General features: G+C 39.3%; 2 protein-coding genes across 8 annotated transcripts in view; both read left to right on the top strand.

The window, feature by feature from the left end:
* Positions 1–759: 759 nt before the first annotated feature.
* LOC132846926 (polymeric immunoglobulin receptor-like) lies at positions 760–5,806 on the top strand. Of its 2 annotated transcripts, XM_060871732.1 has the most exons (8): positions 760–866; positions 1,125–1,469; positions 1,769–2,125; positions 2,216–2,317; positions 2,388–2,480; positions 2,560–2,652; positions 2,816–2,891; positions 5,782–5,806. In XM_060871732.1, the coding sequence occupies exons 1-8, from the start codon at positions 818–820 to the stop codon at positions 5,789–5,791; spliced, it is 1,125 nt and encodes a 374-aa protein (XP_060727715.1). In that variant the 5' UTR covers positions 760–817; the 3' UTR covers positions 5,792–5,806. The 2 variants fall into 2 exon arrangements, with proteins under 2 accessions (XP_060727715.1, XP_060727716.1); XM_060871733.1 differs by lacking the exon at positions 2,560–2,652.
* Positions 5,807–7,541: 1,735 nt separating this feature from the next.
* Positions 7,542–16,573, top strand: part of LOC132846924 (uncharacterized) — a 36,648-nt gene continuing 27,616 nt past the window's right edge. For 2 of the 6 annotated variants that reach the window (XM_060871727.1, XM_060871725.1), the window contains exons 1-6: positions 7,542–7,630; positions 13,486–13,605; positions 13,916–14,005; positions 14,333–14,416; positions 14,558–14,650; positions 15,506–15,604. In XM_060871727.1, the coding sequence (XP_060727710.1) occupies positions 7,561–7,630; positions 13,486–13,605; positions 13,916–14,005; positions 14,333–14,416; positions 14,558–14,650; positions 15,506–15,604 (556 nt within the window). In that variant the 5' untranslated portion in view covers positions 7,542–7,560. The other 4 variants (XM_060871728.1, XR_009648562.1, XR_009648560.1 and 1 more) reach the window with 4 other exon arrangements.

The following is a 16,573-nucleotide window of genomic DNA, read 5'->3' as shown; positions in this document are numbered from 1 at the left end:
TTCATTTGAAACAGTCAGGTAACAGATTTATGGAATTCAGAACAAAATTAAAAAACAAAGCAGACTTAATGTGTTTATATGGGTTGTTTGTTTTAATGGGAATTGAGTTGGGGTTTTTTTAACTCCTATTATTTTACTGCTGTTTGAATTCTTTGATATCACATTCATTTTAACCAAATAATATCATTTCTGGACATATTTGTACTTCTTATAAAACCTTTATAGCCTCACATTATGCACATGGTTCTAAGAGATTTTATTCTATTCTATAAAATTGTGTGTTGAATTTATCATTGTTGTTTACTTGAGTTATTGGAAGAGAAATACATTGGATATTAATACAGATTGCCATTCTACAGTAATGTTAATGTTTAAAATAAAGTAAGTACTGACCAGTATATTTCTCGTCTCATGTTTTTTCCAGTGAACAATAAATCTAGTCCTGCAGCATACCTGCTAATGTTGCTGCTACTTCCTGGATCGGCTGCCAAATGCATTTTACCCTTAATCAAAGTACCTTTGCTTCCTGAATAAATAACATGTATAAATAAAATGTAAAATGACAAAATGTAGATTGAAATATAAAATCTACATGCAATTGGATAAAAAAGCATTTCAGTGTATAATCTATTGTTATTTAGTCATTTGAATTACACTAAGTGTCAGTGAAATAACACTGTTTTTTTAATTGGAGTCTGATCACTTTACTTGTAGAACAAGTTGAGCCTCATTGCATAAGTTTAGAAAAAGATAGAGGACTTTCAAATAGAACTGTACATGAGTTAAAGTGAAAGTGGTGTAAAATACATTGAGCTAGATGTATTTGACAGTGTTTATCGTGTACATTTTTGCTGTTGGACTTGAAGGTAAGGCTTTTTATACCTTTTACCATATTCATGACTCATGTATAACATTTCATTCACTTTACATGTTACAGTAAAACATTAAAATAGGTTTTAGATAATGCAAAACTTTGAACTAGTTCATTCTTAGATGTGGGAGTGTTTACAAAAAAATGTAGCCTTATCTACTTTGAATGATTATTCATTTAATTTAAAGTAAACCAAAATAAATCATGAGACATTTGTATGTTTTTATATGTAAATGGTTTGGTGTTAATCCAGGTCTCCATGTCCACGGTCCCTCGGGTCCGGTTGTGGCCCAGCTGGGAGGTTCGGTTCTCCTGCCATGCTTTGTTGAAAGCCCACTGCCTCTGGAAGGTCTGCAGGTGGAATGGAGAAAGAAGGATTCCGATTCTCTAGTCGGTCTCTTCCAACAAGGAAAAAGTCGACCAGATCTCCAGAGTCAGGGGTTTAGAGGCAGAGTGGACTTTTTTCCACATGAGCTCACAAAAGGGAACTTCTCCATCTTACTCAAAAATGTGGTTGAAGAAGACGCTGGAGGTTACAGATGTAAAGTAAATACAACTCAAGACTCCAGTGAGGTCATAATGGAAGTTAGTAATATCAGTAAGTAATTAAAGTAAATACCATTTATAGTTTTTTATCATCTCTTTAATTATATAAGATGTTATTGGGTCTGACAAGTTGAACCCATTTCTGTATTGCTGGATCCTAACCTTAACCCCCACCTTAACCCCTGACCCCTAACACTACTCTCCATTATTTCCCATACTCTCTACTCTGCTGCTTGTTCCTGTCTATGTCCTGTCTGCCCTGTCTATGTCATACACCATATTTTACACCTTCAGTTCAGGAGACATTTTAGTTCTGTGTTTAGATTTTATTTATTGCATTCTCTCTTTCAGGGGGTCTTGTGGTGACTGGGGCAGACCAAAACATCTTTGCCTCTAAGGGTGAGGATGTCATACTGAACTGTTCTGTAGATTCACGTGTACCAGCCAGCGAGATCGAAGAAGTGACCTGGAAGAAGACAGACAGAGACCCAGAGATCCTCGTCCTATTATATCAAGACAGTGAGATTTTCCCAGACTCCTCACATGAGAGTTATCAGGGGAGAGTTGATTTCTTTTCTTCTGAAATCCCGAATGGAAACTTCTCTTTAAAACTGATGGATGTAAAGATGGAAGATAAAGGAGAATTCACATGTGAGGTCCACACCAGGAACCTGTCAGGACGAACCACTGTGGTTCTTCAAGGTGTAGGTAATGTACCTGATCACTGAGGAGATGTCTTTCTGCAGAAGACGTTTAGATCTTCACCAGATGTTTATTATTCATGCTTTTTTACTACAGGTTTTGCTGCACTCCATATAGCGATATTGGTGTTGTGCTCTGTTGCAATGTTAATTGCAGTGGGATTTTGTGGACCTGTTTGTATCCTGCTAAGAAAGAAAGGTATTCACCAGACATAGTTCATTAAAAATATCTTTTTCTCATTAAAATATCTAAATATCAATCTTTTTAGTTGCTAGCAAAGAGGGCATGAAAAGGCACATTTTTCTGATCCTCTGTCCAAACATCTGCATGTTTTTGAGTTTCTGCTTGTGGTCATCAGAAGGTAAATCATTTCCCTCCCTTTTTTTATTATTACATGGCACCTTCCATGTTCCTGACTGTGGTTTGATTTATTTTCATAGGTTTTCTCGCTGAGTTCATGACTTGTTTAACTGTCAGTATCATGAGGCCTGTCATATTGTTAAAAACTTCTTCTTATCTCAGCACGTTACCACGTACATCTTTATTTATTCATTTGTTGGTTTTAGGATCGTGAGGAACATTGTTATATAGAAGATTTACGTCTTTACATTCAATAGAGCTGCTTTTAATTTATCCTACGTTCATACAGCATGTGTACAGAATATGTCTAAACAGCTCATTTATTTTATCTCACAGAGTGCTTACAGAAAACAGTGAAGGCATTTCACTGTTCCGTTTTACCATTCAGCTATTTCGTTGACTGGATTTTCAAGTAAGTTTACACTGAAGTAGGCTTATGGTGCTTTAGTGCTCTTTCATAGTCCAAATGAAACTGATTTACTGACCTTTTTGTGCTGCTTTACAATTTCCTTCCTTGTTTGTTTACTTTCTTTCTTAAAAGTATATTGTGGTAATAAACCTTATCACCACTAGGGCTACAGTTGTATCTATAATATATATTGTATCTATAATATATTAAAATCCACAGGCTCCCTGTGACCCGAGAAGTTCGGATAAGCGGTAGAAAATGAATGAATGAATGAATGAAGGAATATATTAAAATCATAGTACACTGTCTGGTTTTAGTAACAGATATAACCTGAATGCAGTAGCTGTTCAAATCAGAATATATTAATGTGCTCTTTCTTTAATATACCAAAAAATTAGATTGCCTTGCAATTTGCTCTGGTACAAGAAAATTATTTCCTAATTATGGCTAAACTTTGTACATTCCGTAACCATCGAGTATCCATTTAAGCATTACTCATTAACAACATCCTTTTATTTCCTTCATTTTTTTCTTTAAACTTCATATTGTCCCTGGGTCCTTTTTGACCCCGCTGGAAGAATTTAATGTGTCATAACTTTGGTTTTCTTCCACATATTTGCCTGAAATTTACCAGGATTGTTCCAAATTATGAACTTTGCAAGCAAAATTAATTTTGTCTATTTTCGTTGAACTACGTGTTCAGAACAGTATATACTATGCGTTCGTTATCCCCTTGGGTCATTTTGACTCGGCCACATTTAGTGGGGCAATAGGTCACAGTTTTGCCCTTTTCAGCGCAATGAACGTACATACAGACACAAAAATGCACACGTAAAATGTCCACTAACACACGCACCCAAAACACACACTCCCCCCTACCCCCCTCCCAAACACACACACACACACACACAAACACACACACAAATTGGGCATTGCATTTCATTAGGCCTCCAGAAAAGAAAAAAAAGCCAAACATTTGTAAATATTTCACACTTTTGATATGCCTTCGCCTAGTAGAGGGCAAAATATGATCTACCGAAATGATGCTACACACACGCACGCACACACACACAGTCAAACACTGTTCAAAGCATTGGGCATTGCAATTCAGTTGGCCTCCAGACAAAAAAAAAAAAGCTACACATTTCTAAACATTTCACACACACACACACACACACACACACACACGCGTGCACACACACAAACTCATACACACACATGCACACACAAACACACACACATATTGGGCATTGCATTTCATTAGGCCTCCAGAAAAAAAAAGCTACACATTTGTAAATATTTCTCACTTTTGATATACCTTTGCCTAGCAGAGGGCAAAATATGATCTACCGAAATGATGCTACACACACACACACACACACACACAATCACTGGGCATAGCAATTCATTAGGCCTCAAGAAAAAACAAAATCTACTCATTTGTAAATATTTCACACTTGTTAGATGCATTTGTCCAGCTGGGGGCAAAATCTGATCTAACAACAAGCTTTACACACACACACACACACACACACACACACACACACACAAGCATTGGGCATTGCAATTCATTGGGCCTCTAAAAAAACAAAAACAATCATTTGTAAATATTTCACACTTGTTATATGCATTTGTCCAGCTGGGGACAATATCTTCTCTTCTCTTCTTCTTCTACCAACAATCTTTACACACACACACACACACACACGTTGTGTTTTCATATTCAAATCATATTTGTTTCCTCTCTCTTATTTATGAATTTAGTTGCATCAGTCAGCTTTGGCCTGGAGATATGCTGAGTAATGTTTGACATTTATCAGTCAGTGGTTATCCAAAATAATATTTAATAATTTCTGCTTATTTTACTCAAAACATGGCAAAATTTCATAAGGGTTATCATTCATAAATTAAGTATAATATAACAAAACATAAGGAGGTAAACAAAGTTTCCTCAGTGTCTGTCTGTTTCTGTCTGTGTGTTTGTCTATGTCTGTCTCTGTCTGTTTGTTTGTCTGTCTCTCTGTTTTTCTGTGTCTATCTATCTGTCTGTCTTTGTCTATCTGTCTGTTTATGTCTGTCTATGTCTGCCTGTCTGTCTGTCTGTATATGCATACCTAGCTGGTGTGTATCCCCCCTGAAATCCCTTTTTTTTTTTTTTTTAATTTTTTTGTTTGTTAAATCTTCATATGAATAAAAATAAAGTTGTCCTCCGAAGTCGGGGGGGTGGTGGCTGGGGAAAAAAAAAAAAAAAAAAAAGGAGGTAAACAAAGTTTTATTCACATGAAATTATGGCATGTTTTTGAGTGTATGTGTATGTGTGTGTGTGTAGCCTGTTGTTGGTTGATCAGATGACATCAGGTGGGCAAAATACATATTACAAGTGTAAAATAGATATTACACACAGAATGGTGCTAATTGTAGAATTTTTGATTTATAAGCATTCAAGTCAATTTGGCCTGTAAAAAAACAGGTTTTATTATTTGCTGACATTAAAAATGGTCAAAATGGTTTCAAAACAATCTCCTGCCCTTGAAATATACCAGCCTGTAATCGTGCATCAACCTTTGCGCCTCTGTAGTGAAAATAATTCAAAATTTCTGGGTTTTTTTTTACTAAAAAATTTAGTTTATTATACCAAATATATATATATATATTTTTTTTTTTGCAAAATGTATGTTAATATGTTGGAAACAAGTTAGACTAAAAAGGTAAAAAAAAAAAAAAAAAAAGAAAAAGAAAAAGACTATCATATATAGTACATATATATTTTTTATAAACAGTCAAAACAGACAAGGTCAAGTTGACTCAGCGCTAATTTGTATAGGAGGACAACACAAGGGTTAAAAAGGTACATGAAAATAAAAATTGTTCTTTTTTCCAACCTTTTATTTAGTTTTCATTGAAACTTTTATCAGAAATCCTGTAACAATAGTAATGGCAATCATAGGAGTGGTGACCGTCATCAGTTCAGCAATATTAGGTAAGGAAGAATATACTTTACTATACTAAGTTTTTATGTGTCCTAATGCATTGTGCTGCTTTATTTAGGAGATGAGATTTGTTTAGTTATCGGAACTGAGAATTTTGTTGTTTGTTTTCTGTGCTGCTTTTAGTTCATCCCACATTTCATTCATCCACATTCAAGTCGCAGCAGCAGCGACGCACTAGAAAGCGGCTCAATGAATGGGAATTTAAATGGTCGGGTAATATGGATGTCGTAACTGGATTGGTGCGCGTCATGGATAGCTGATTAACAGCTGATGCACGCTTGACAACGTAGCTGTAATGAGTCTGTCTGTGTTTCTGTCCTGTTTCTGTCTGCTGTCTTTCCTGGTTGTTAATTGTTTGCTCCGCCCACTCTTTGGTTTCCATGGACATTAATTGTACCCCTTCTCTCCTTCAGGTGTGTTGTTTTTGTCTCTAATTAGTTCTGCTCTGTGATTGGTTCTTGTCTGTTATTTATACCCTGTTTGTTCACTTCCCTTTTGTTGGTCGTTATAGCATTGTGCTTGTATGTATGTTGTGGATGTTCCGGTCTCCTGTCTGCTCTGTATTCTGTTCTGGTTTGTCTGCCCTGTATACTGCTCTGGTTTGTCTGCTTGTTTGTATTGCCTGTTTCTTGTTTTGGTTCAGTAAAGTCAAAAAACTGCATTTGGATCCTCACTCGCCTTTGTCCCACATCACGACAGTAGCCTTCCAGAACTAACGCGATGCTTGATTTCTGTCTTATCAGAGTTTAACAACAGAAACTTACAGGTCATCCAATCTTTTATCTCCATAATTTAATTTAGACAATTTAGCTATTTCATCTGGTTTTGCTAAGATATATAACTGGATATTGTCAGCATAACAATGGAAACTAATGATGTTCCCTAAGGGAAGCATGTATATTGCGCAGAGGTCCTAAAACTGATTCTTGAGGGCCCCCATAATTAACTGGCTATGATCTCTGAAAAACGTGATTTGTGCCAAATGTCAGTTTTGGTTTCTTCAGAGAATCTTTTGCTCAGATTACAAATGAGTTTTAATATGTCCTGTTTAATGAGAATTCATATGGCTTATTTAAAATATTACCTTTCTTCTCCCAAATCCTCCATAAAGTGTAGTTTGCTGTGAAATTTCTTAATTTTTAAGGTAAAATTGTGCATTATATTTGTTAAGAAATAAATCCGCTCCTCATTGTTCCACAGCTATCTACAGTTTCCAAATATATCTGACTGTGTATCTAGAAATGTTCAACACTGCACTGCTTGGATTTGTTCTCAGCAACATTTGGGCAGACTTTAATTGTGAGTATTATTTTAAATAATATATAAGCTCAGAGGACAAAATAAAGTGTACTGAATGTAATCAAATTAATGGATTTAACCTGTGTATCTGTTCAATCTTCTTTAACTCAATACACTCCTCCTGGAACTTTTAGACAACTTTGAGATAGGTTCTGTTACAACACCTCCGATCATTGGGATGATCGTGGCCCTCGTTCTACAAAGGCACTTTTTTCAAGGGAAACCTTTTGGACGTAAGCGTTGTAATTAATCTTGAAGTCATTATGAACTGTATAGCTAGTCTAATAATAGACTAATTTATTTACTAGTTTTATGTGCTGTTGGTTTTAGTCATGTGTGTGAAATATTTCCTTTCCTTTCTCAGGTGTGCATCTATTATTGTGATGATTTCTAGCCTCAGTATAATATGTTTGTACATTCTTCTTTCTATTACGGTAAAAGATTATGCCAGGGGTAAGTATCTAATATATTATATAAGTAAATAAAAAGTTATTTTGGCTGTCTAGGACATTAGTAAATTAGTAATGTAGTATCTATACACTAAGTCTTTCTATAATCTTTTTGTATAATCTTTTTTGTAATCAAATTTTGTTATTGATGTTTATTTTAGTACTTCTTCCTTGCCACATTTTTAGGGACATTTTCCTTGCCACTGTGGCCTCTGGCTTGCTCATTAGGGATAAATTTCATACTTATAACTTAAAATGCAATGTAATTTGAAATCCAAATAAAATGAAACTCAGTAATGGCATGACGACAGTTGAGTATTGTCCCAAAGAAGAGATGTTGGCAGGCATTACGTAAGTCCAATTTTGGTAGCTCCTAGCTTCCTGGTTTGCTACACTACTTCCAGCCTTGTTCATATTCTGTCCTGCCTGGTTTGACTCTGTTTGTTTCTGGTTTCTGTGTTTTTGCCTGCCCTGTATTACCTTGCCTGCCTGTGTACCGGATTATTTGACTGTTTTTCACTCTGTGTTTTGCCTGCCCTGTATTCTTTGTCTGCCTCTGTACTGGATTACAGACTGGTCTTTACACTGAGTGTCTGCCTGCCTTGCCTGATTATTTTGTCAATCTCATTAAAGACTTTTTATTATTTACATCAGCGTCCTGCATTTGAGTCCTCTCTTCCGGCCCACCCTGACAGTATTATCTGGCCAGTTATGGACTCAACAGACACACCAGACCTGACGACCCGCCTCGGGAACCTGGCTCAGACCACTGCGACCCATGATAAAAAGATAACTTACCTTATGAAGGCCAACAATGAACTCATCCACCGGCTTAGTGCTCTCTCCAGTTCAGTCACCTCTGCACCTGTGACTCCAGCCTGGGAGCCACATCTGCCTCACCCTGAGCATTCCTCCAGAGAACCAGGAATGTGACGGCCATTCCTTATGCAGTGTGCAGTCATATTCGAGTTGCAGCCCTCTGTTTTCCCATCAGATCACTCCAAGGTGGCTTATGTTATCTCACTGCTGACCGGCAAGGCCAGACAGTGGGCAACCACCGAGTCAACTCTCTGTCTTTCCTATGAAGCGTTCAGCAGAGAGCTTCGCAAGATTTTCGACCTCATCACTCCCTAACAAGATGCCGCACGGTCACTCTTCGAGACATCTCACTGCAATCACTCTATAGCTGAATATGCAGGGGACTTTCGGACAGCTGCGGGGGATAGTGGATGGGGCTCTATTGCTTTGTATGACGCCTTCTACAGAGGTTTGGCAGCTGAGGTCAAGGACCAGCTCCCCGCTTGCGAACGAACAGGTACCTCCTGAACTAGACGATCTGATCACACTGGCTACTCATGTATCCATATCCGTATCTCGTATCCGAGAGCGCCGCTCCGAAAGGGTTTCCCACCGCTCATGGTATCCCAGCGCCCGTCCTCCCACTCCATTCTCCGCCTAGAGATTTGCATTACAAGGGACAGTTTCTGGAGATTTCGGTCCCGTTCAGGCCATGGAAATTGGCTGGCAACACCTTTCACCCACAGAACAGGAAGCATGGCATTCCCAAGGACTTTGAATCTACTGTGGGGAGTCTGGTCACATGGCTGCTTCATGTCCAGCAAAAGGCAGGGCTCGCCTTTGAAGGAAGGGCTAGCAGTGAGCCTACAATCTCCAGCTCCCCCCAAACCACTTCTCAAGATTCGCATCTCTGTTAACTATCAAGACCATTTGCCTAGCAGCCTTCATTGACTCTGGAGCGGATTCAGAGTTTCTGGATGAGGAATTGGCCAAACAGCTGGGAATCGAGACTGAGCCCTTGCCGTCTGTTCTCCAAGTCTGGGAGCTGGATGGCCACATTTTACATAAGGTCTCACGTCAAATCCAACTTGTACGCCTGACGGTTGCCACTCACCACGAGTGGATAACATTCCTGATAATTCCATTGCCGCAAGCGCCCATTATGCTGGGATTCCCCTGGCTTCAGAAACACAATCCCCACCTGGACTGGACCAGTGGCCGCGTCTTGGACTAAGGAACACACTGCCACATTCACTGCCTTGAATCAAACCCCACACTCAGCATCCAGTCACTGAGGAACCTCCACCAGACCTCAGTTCTGTGCCTCTGGACTACCATGACATATGCAAGACCAGAGCCTCTGTCCTCCCTCCTCACCGGTCCTATGACTGCACCACTGACATCCTGCCTGGAAATACTCCCCCCGTGGTCATCTTTACCACCTGAACGGACCCGAGAGAGAAAGGCTATGGCACAGTACATCCAGGTTTCTCTCAAGGCTGGCATCATTCATCCCTATTCATCTCCAGCGGGGGCAGAGTTTTTCTTTGTGGGGAAAAAGGATCGTTCGCTCCGCCCTTGTATTGATTACTGAGGGCTTAATGCCATTACCATTAAGAACCGGTACACCCTGCCTGTCTTGACCTCTGCCTTTGAACTCCTCCAGGGAGCTACCAAAATTGGACTTACGTAATGCCTACCACCTTATCCGTATTCTGGAGGGAGACGAGTGGAAGACGACTTTCAATACCCCTTCGGGTCACTATGAATATCTGGTCATGCCGTTTGGCCTGACCAGTGCGCCAGCGGTCTTCCAGGCCTTGGTCAATGATGTACTGCAAGACCTTCTGTAGACCACACCACCAGTACTACCTTTTTGGGCTTCATTCTCTTGCCCGGTAGCACACAGATAGACTCCAACCTGGTTATGGCAGTTAGGGACTGGCCAAACCTGGATAACAGAAAGCAGCTCCAGCGCTTCCTGGGGTTTGCGAACTTTTATTGCAATTTCATCGCGGCTTCAGCACTGTCGCTGCCCCTACACAGGCTAACCTCCACACTCCAAGCCTTCAGCTGGAATCCTGAAGCTGAGCCAGCTTTCACCAGACTCAAGGGCCTCTTCATGACAGTCCCCATCCTGGCTCTCCCCGACCCAAACCAGCAGTTTATTGTGGAGGTGGATGCATCCGATATCAGCATGGGGGCCATTCTGTCTCAGCAATCCGTCAAAGACTGTGCTTTCTTCTCAAGGAGCCTCAGTCCGGCTGAACAGAAATATCCTATAGGTGAACGGAAACTCTTGGCAGTCAAGTTGGCCCTGGAGAAATGGCGGCACTGGTTGGAGGGTGCTGGGCAGCCCTTGCTAGTGTGGACGGACCACCAGAAACTTGAATATCTTTGCTTGGACAAATGTCTGAATTCCAGGCAAGCCTGTTGGGGTCTTTTCTTTGGACATTTTAATTTCACCCTGTCCTACCACCGGACGCTCTGTCTTGGCAATTCATCATGGAGGATGATGGAGACCCTGTTGTGGAACATATACTTCCTTCCTCTGTCATGGTCTGAGCCCTTTGCCTTGATATTTAGAGGAGGGTCTAGCAGGCCACCTCCAGTCTTCCAGTTCCAGAGGTCTGTCCAGAGGGAAGGTACTGCCTGCACCTTGTCAGTCCTCCAGCAGCGCTTCTGGTGGCCTAAGATAAGGAAGGATGTCCAGGAGTTTGTGGCGGCATGTCCTGTTTTCTCTCAGCATAAGACCCCCAGCTGGCTTGCTCTGTCCTCTTCCTGTTCACAGGCAGCCCTTGTCTCACGTCTCCATAGACTTTGTTACTGGCTTACCACCATCCTCTCTGTGGTGGATCGACCACAACTCCCTGCCTTAGGCTGCCATGGGCCTCTCCCCCTTCTAGGCCCCGTATGGATACAAGCCTCCACTGTTCTCCAAACAGAAGAATGGAGGCCTCAGTTCCCTCTGCCCTTGCCTTGGTCAAGCGTTGCCAGCATGTCTGGAGAAAGGCTCGTGTGGTTCTACTCTGTACTTCTAGGAGCTACGCCCAGTGGGCCAATTGCAAGCACCGTCCGGCACCCCATATCGTGTTGGTCAGAGGGTTTGGCTATCCACCAGAGACCTGCTGCTTAAGGTTGCCTGCAGGAAACTTGCCCCACGCTTTGTTGGGCCTTTTTCCTTCTCCATGGTGCTCAATCCAGTGTTAGTCAGACTCAAGCTCCCCAGAGTCCTACGTATTCACCCTGTTCAAAACCCTCTTCAGAAAGTTCAAGCCTGCTTGCTGGTTCTGCACTGTTGTTCCTGTTCTGTCCTGCCTGGTTTGACTCTGTTTGTTTCTGGTTTCTGTGTTTTTGCTTTGCTTTGTCAGATTATTGGACTGTTTTTCACTCTGTGTTTTTTGCCTGTCCTGTATTTTTTGCATGCCTCTGTACTGGATTACAGGCTGGTCTTTAAACTGAGTGTTTGCCTGCCTTGCCTGATTATTTTGTCAAGCTCATTAAATACTTTTTATTATTTACATCAGCATCCTGCATTTGAGTCCTCCCTTCCGGCCCACACTCACAGAGCCATTGTGTCCATAAAAAACTCCAGCGCATTCTCAAAGATCCTCAGTGTAAGCAGCTCTTATGAAACTTCTCAACTTGTACCTGAGACTACAGATGCTTTATTTTAAGAGCGGTCACACCAAATCCTGACTTGGTTTAGTGTATTACTGTTTACTTTTTTATATAGTATTTTTAATATTCAATTCAAGTTTATTTACAATAGACATTGTCTCAAAGCAGCTTTACAGAACATAAACATAGAACAGAAGGTAAACATAAGGAATAATATAAATAATTAATATAATAAAAAATTCAAGATTATTATTAGATATATATAGTTCACAATGTGTATGTATTTAGACATACACATTGAAGAAGGCTGTTTTTGTAGTATGGGCGATATGATTTTCAAAAGACAAGTTGCTGTCTAATGTAACACCCAGGTCTTTCACTGTCGAGCTACTAGTAACAGTACATCCCTCTAAATGGAAGTTAAATTGTGAGAGTTTCTGTGTACTGGTTTTTGGACCTATAAGTAGTATTTCTGTCTTATCAGAGCTAACACTTTAGTGCTACTAACTCATCCAGTCTTTTATCTCTCTAAGGCAATGAGTTAACTTGGACACTTTAGCTATTAGCACTTTAGCGCATCTGGTTTTGATGAGATATATAACTGTGTCGTCACCATAGCAGTGGAAACTAATCCCATGTCTTCTAATAATGTTTCCTAATGGAAGCATGTATTTCAAGAAAAGTAGGGGTCCTAGAACTGATCCTTGAGGGACCCCATAATTAACTGGCAATAAACTGGAGGATTCACCGTTTAATTCTACAAAATGGTATTGATCAGATAGGTAGGATCTAAACCAACTTAAAGCCTGTCCATGAATACCTGTATAATTTTGTAAGCGCTCTAGGAGAATGTTGTGATCTATAGCGTCGAATGTAGCACTGAAGTCAAGTAGAGCTAATAGGGACATACAGTCTTTGTCCGAAGCTAAGAACAAGTCATTTGTGACTTTCACAAGTGCAGTTTCTGTGCTACGATGGGGCCTGAAACCTGACTGAAACTCTTCGAAGATATTGTTCTCTTGTAAGAAGGAGCTCAGTTGAACAGACACAACCTTTTCGAGTATTTTAGACATAAACGGAAGGTGTGAAATAGGTCTGTAATTTGATAGTTCATTTGGATCTAAATTAGGTTTTTTGATGAGTGGCCTAATAACTGTCAACTTGAAGGATTTAGGGACGTAACCTAAAGATAACGAGGAGTTAATAATATAAAGAATAGGCTCACCAGCTTAATGTAACACTTCTTTCAGTAATGTAGTTGGAATGGTTTCTAGTGAACAAGTTGTTGATTTAGCTGTAGTAATAAGTTTATCTAACTCTTCCTGTCCTGTACTTGTAAAGCAATGTAGTTGTGTGCGTAGAGCCTTTAGACATAGACTTTATAGTATATTTCTGCATTATTATTAAATGGTTTTATGTTCGTTTGGTTCTGAATTTCAGGATGGATGCTTTTATTTGAGGGTATAATGTATATAGTTGTAGGGTTTGGAGTAATTTATCTATTGTGTCGTCAACGAGGACGGAATCAAGGATTCAGCTCGCAATGGAGAAAAATAGGATGTAAGTATGATCATATTTTATCAAACCTTTGTCATTCTAGGTTTTTTTTCTAGATTTGTTCTAATTTCTTGTAGATGCATTTCATTCTGGATAAAGTTACACTGATTTTATTAATTAAGTCAAAATATTAAACAGAAAATAACAGAAAGTAATAATAACAGAGAGTCAGATTAACTTAAGATGTAGGTTATAGTAAAGCTAATAGTTATCAGTATTTATGACAATTGACTTTGTCTCACTCATTGACTCTCATTGATTATCATTGACTGTATGTGTTGTTGATTCATGTCAAATTTATTTCCCTCTTTAGATTTATGCTGCACTGTCATCATCGTAATATTAATCGTAGCTATTGGTGCAATCACTTTCCATTATCTAAAACTTCTCATGGATGAAAAAGGTGAAAAATATCCCAATAATTTGCTTCTAAATTCGTACTTAAAAAGATAAAGGCTAAGATGAAAAACAGTTTAAGTATGATTTAAATTCTAATTTAATTCTAAAAAAAATTCATTAGTCTAAGAAATATTTTATAGATTTCTTTTGTATAAAATATGTGAAAATTATACTTAAATCAGTAATGAAATAATAAACTCCTCATATTTTATAGTCAGTCATTTCCACAGTCATTATTCTTTGCTAATCTTTACTGTAAAATGACAACAAAATTCTTAAATTTCATCATTAATGAATTCATCCATTTGGTGATATCTTTATGATGTTTCAGATCGTTCTGGATATTTGGCTCTGATCCCATTGATCCATGTTCTGACAGCAACTTGTTTGTTCAAACATCCTAAATATTTACCTGGTGAGTCGAGAAATCTTTAGAAACTTGTTTATTCTCTCTAATGTGCACATTTTATTATATTTAGCTTATTAATAAATATGTTTTTCTGTCCAAAATGTTCTTCTTTCTGGATCATTAATATCAGTGTGTTCTGAATGACAGATTTCCTTCACATGATGATCTACATGTTCGGAGCTGTAGTTCCCAGTACTGTCAGTGCCATCGCTCTCGCCACAGAACTGATCCTGAAAGCAGGTATTTTATGGTTCTGTCATAAACAGAAAAAAATGTGTTTGATTAAATAATTGTCTTGAATATTATGAAAGATCAAAGTGTTACATTGATTTTAGCAGCACAGATATTAACTGTTCAATAAACATTTCACATCGCTTTCATGTATCAGGTGCTTGACATCTCAAGAGCTTGAGATTGCAGACAATTTCAAAACACAATCCAACATGTAGGCAGAGAACCAACAACAATGCATGTGTATATATTGTATTATTGCATTATTACATAACTAAAATTTCTAAATTGGACCCAGGGCATTGGATGGTCTCTGAATATCTACATACCTTCCATTGCAGCAGTTATTGCCATGCACATTGAGTAAATCTCATTATTAACTTTTGTCCCATTCTAATTAACCTTTGTGTTCATTTCAAGTTAACGTTTAATTCCCATTCAACCATTTCAGTGGGAAATCCAACATGGAAGGAAATATCTTTAACATGTTTCCACTTTACATGCCTGGTCTGTTTAGCTGGGAGCAAAACATAAAGATTACTCAGTGAATATACACTGGTTATAAAAGGCCATGTGTTTCTCTGGGAATGTAGGCTGTGACTTCTAGAAAGCAAAGTGTAGGAGGAGAGCTACTTTCTTTCCCCTGTCAATCCCAGAGACACCAGTCGGTCATCTTTGAGCTCAAGTATACAGTATGGACGAGAGTAGACAGCACTTTGTTCCAAGTGTGTTAACCTGGCCTGTGACGAATATCAATTTTAAAAAAAGTCTCTGAGGAAAAACATTTTAGCCTTCACACTCCAAATCATGTTTTGACTTGATTTACACTCCAAGGTAAGATTTAACTGTTCTACTGACTTCCAGGGAAAGGAGCACGATCTATAGGAGATCTCCGTCTGATTATTTTACCACTTGAAACAGTGTTTTGTTCTGCATGGCTCATGTTACAAATCTACGATTCCTGTGAGTTCTCTCTGAGCATTTATTTATTAGTTCTATACATTCATGAGACATGATTAAAATTAAATTTGCAGAAATAATGAAAAGTAACAAAATAAAAATCTATTGCAAAATCCTAAGAAAACTTTGGGTTACTTAACGTTAGCCCCGGTTCTTTGATAACAGAGTGAGGTGTTTCACTATGTGAATCGCTTTGGGCGTAACCAACTGCGGAAGCTCTTATGACACCACATCTGTTTTTGACCAGGCTCTGCCCTAACTATATCAGCCAGGTCGACCCCTGTCGAGATTTATCGAGATTTATCGAGAATTATCGAGATTTCTTCCCGTCCAAGTGCAAGGAGGGAAGTGCTGGTGAAATACCTCACTCAGTTATCAAAGAACCGGGGCTTACGTAAAGTAACCCAAAGTTCTTTTTCTAACTTCGCTCTGTGTTTCACTATGGGAGATATAGACCGCTCCCGGATTGCACCCATATTACTGTTTCCAAATTGGTATAGTAGTACCGGCTCCCAGCACTGCATGTGCTAAGGATGGCTCCGAAACCTCCAGTCTATAGAATAGCACAAACGTATGTGGTGTTGCCCAACTCACTGCCAAGCAAATATCCAGAACAGAAACTCCCCTGAATAAAGCCCATGATGTGGCCATACCCGTACTGGAGTGGGCTCTCAAACCCTGTATGAGACCCTCTCAAATGGCTTCCCTGTGTGAGGAGTAGCCCAAGACACAAACAGCTGGTCACAAATTCTGAAACATGCTGTTCTCTGCACATACACTTGAAGAGCCTGCACTGGGCACAATGTATTAAGTTTCTATTCCTCTGGGGAAGAAAACAGAGGGGGATGAAAAGCTGCCAGTTCAGTAGGCGGGCACCTATATGCCGATTCCATAACCTTAGTTACAAAAGCAGGGTTAGGACAAAAAGAAACTTTAGTGAGCCCCGGTGCGAATTGTAAACAAGACACGCTA

The sequence above is a fragment of the Tachysurus vachellii genome, chromosome 6 (assembly GCF_030014155.1).
Source record: "Tachysurus vachellii isolate PV-2020 chromosome 6, HZAU_Pvac_v1, whole genome shotgun sequence".
NCBI lineage: Eukaryota > Metazoa > Chordata > Actinopteri > Siluriformes > Bagridae > Tachysurus > Tachysurus vachellii.
Note: the sequence above shows the minus strand (reverse complement) of the source record. Positions and strands in the feature narration are given on the sequence as shown.

Coding starts and splice junctions, on each gene's coding strand:
- LOC132846926 (XM_060871732.1), top strand. CDS start 818: ATGTATTTGACAGTGTTTATCGTGTACATTTTTGCTGTTGGACTTGAA. Junction 1,470..1,768: donor AATGGAAGTTAGTAATATCA/GTAAGTAATTAA, acceptor TCTCTCTTTCAG/GGGGTCTTGTGGTGACTGGG. Junction 2,318..2,387: donor TATCCTGCTAAGAAAGAAAG/GTATTCACCAGA, acceptor CAATCTTTTTAG/TTGCTAGCAAAGAGGGCATG.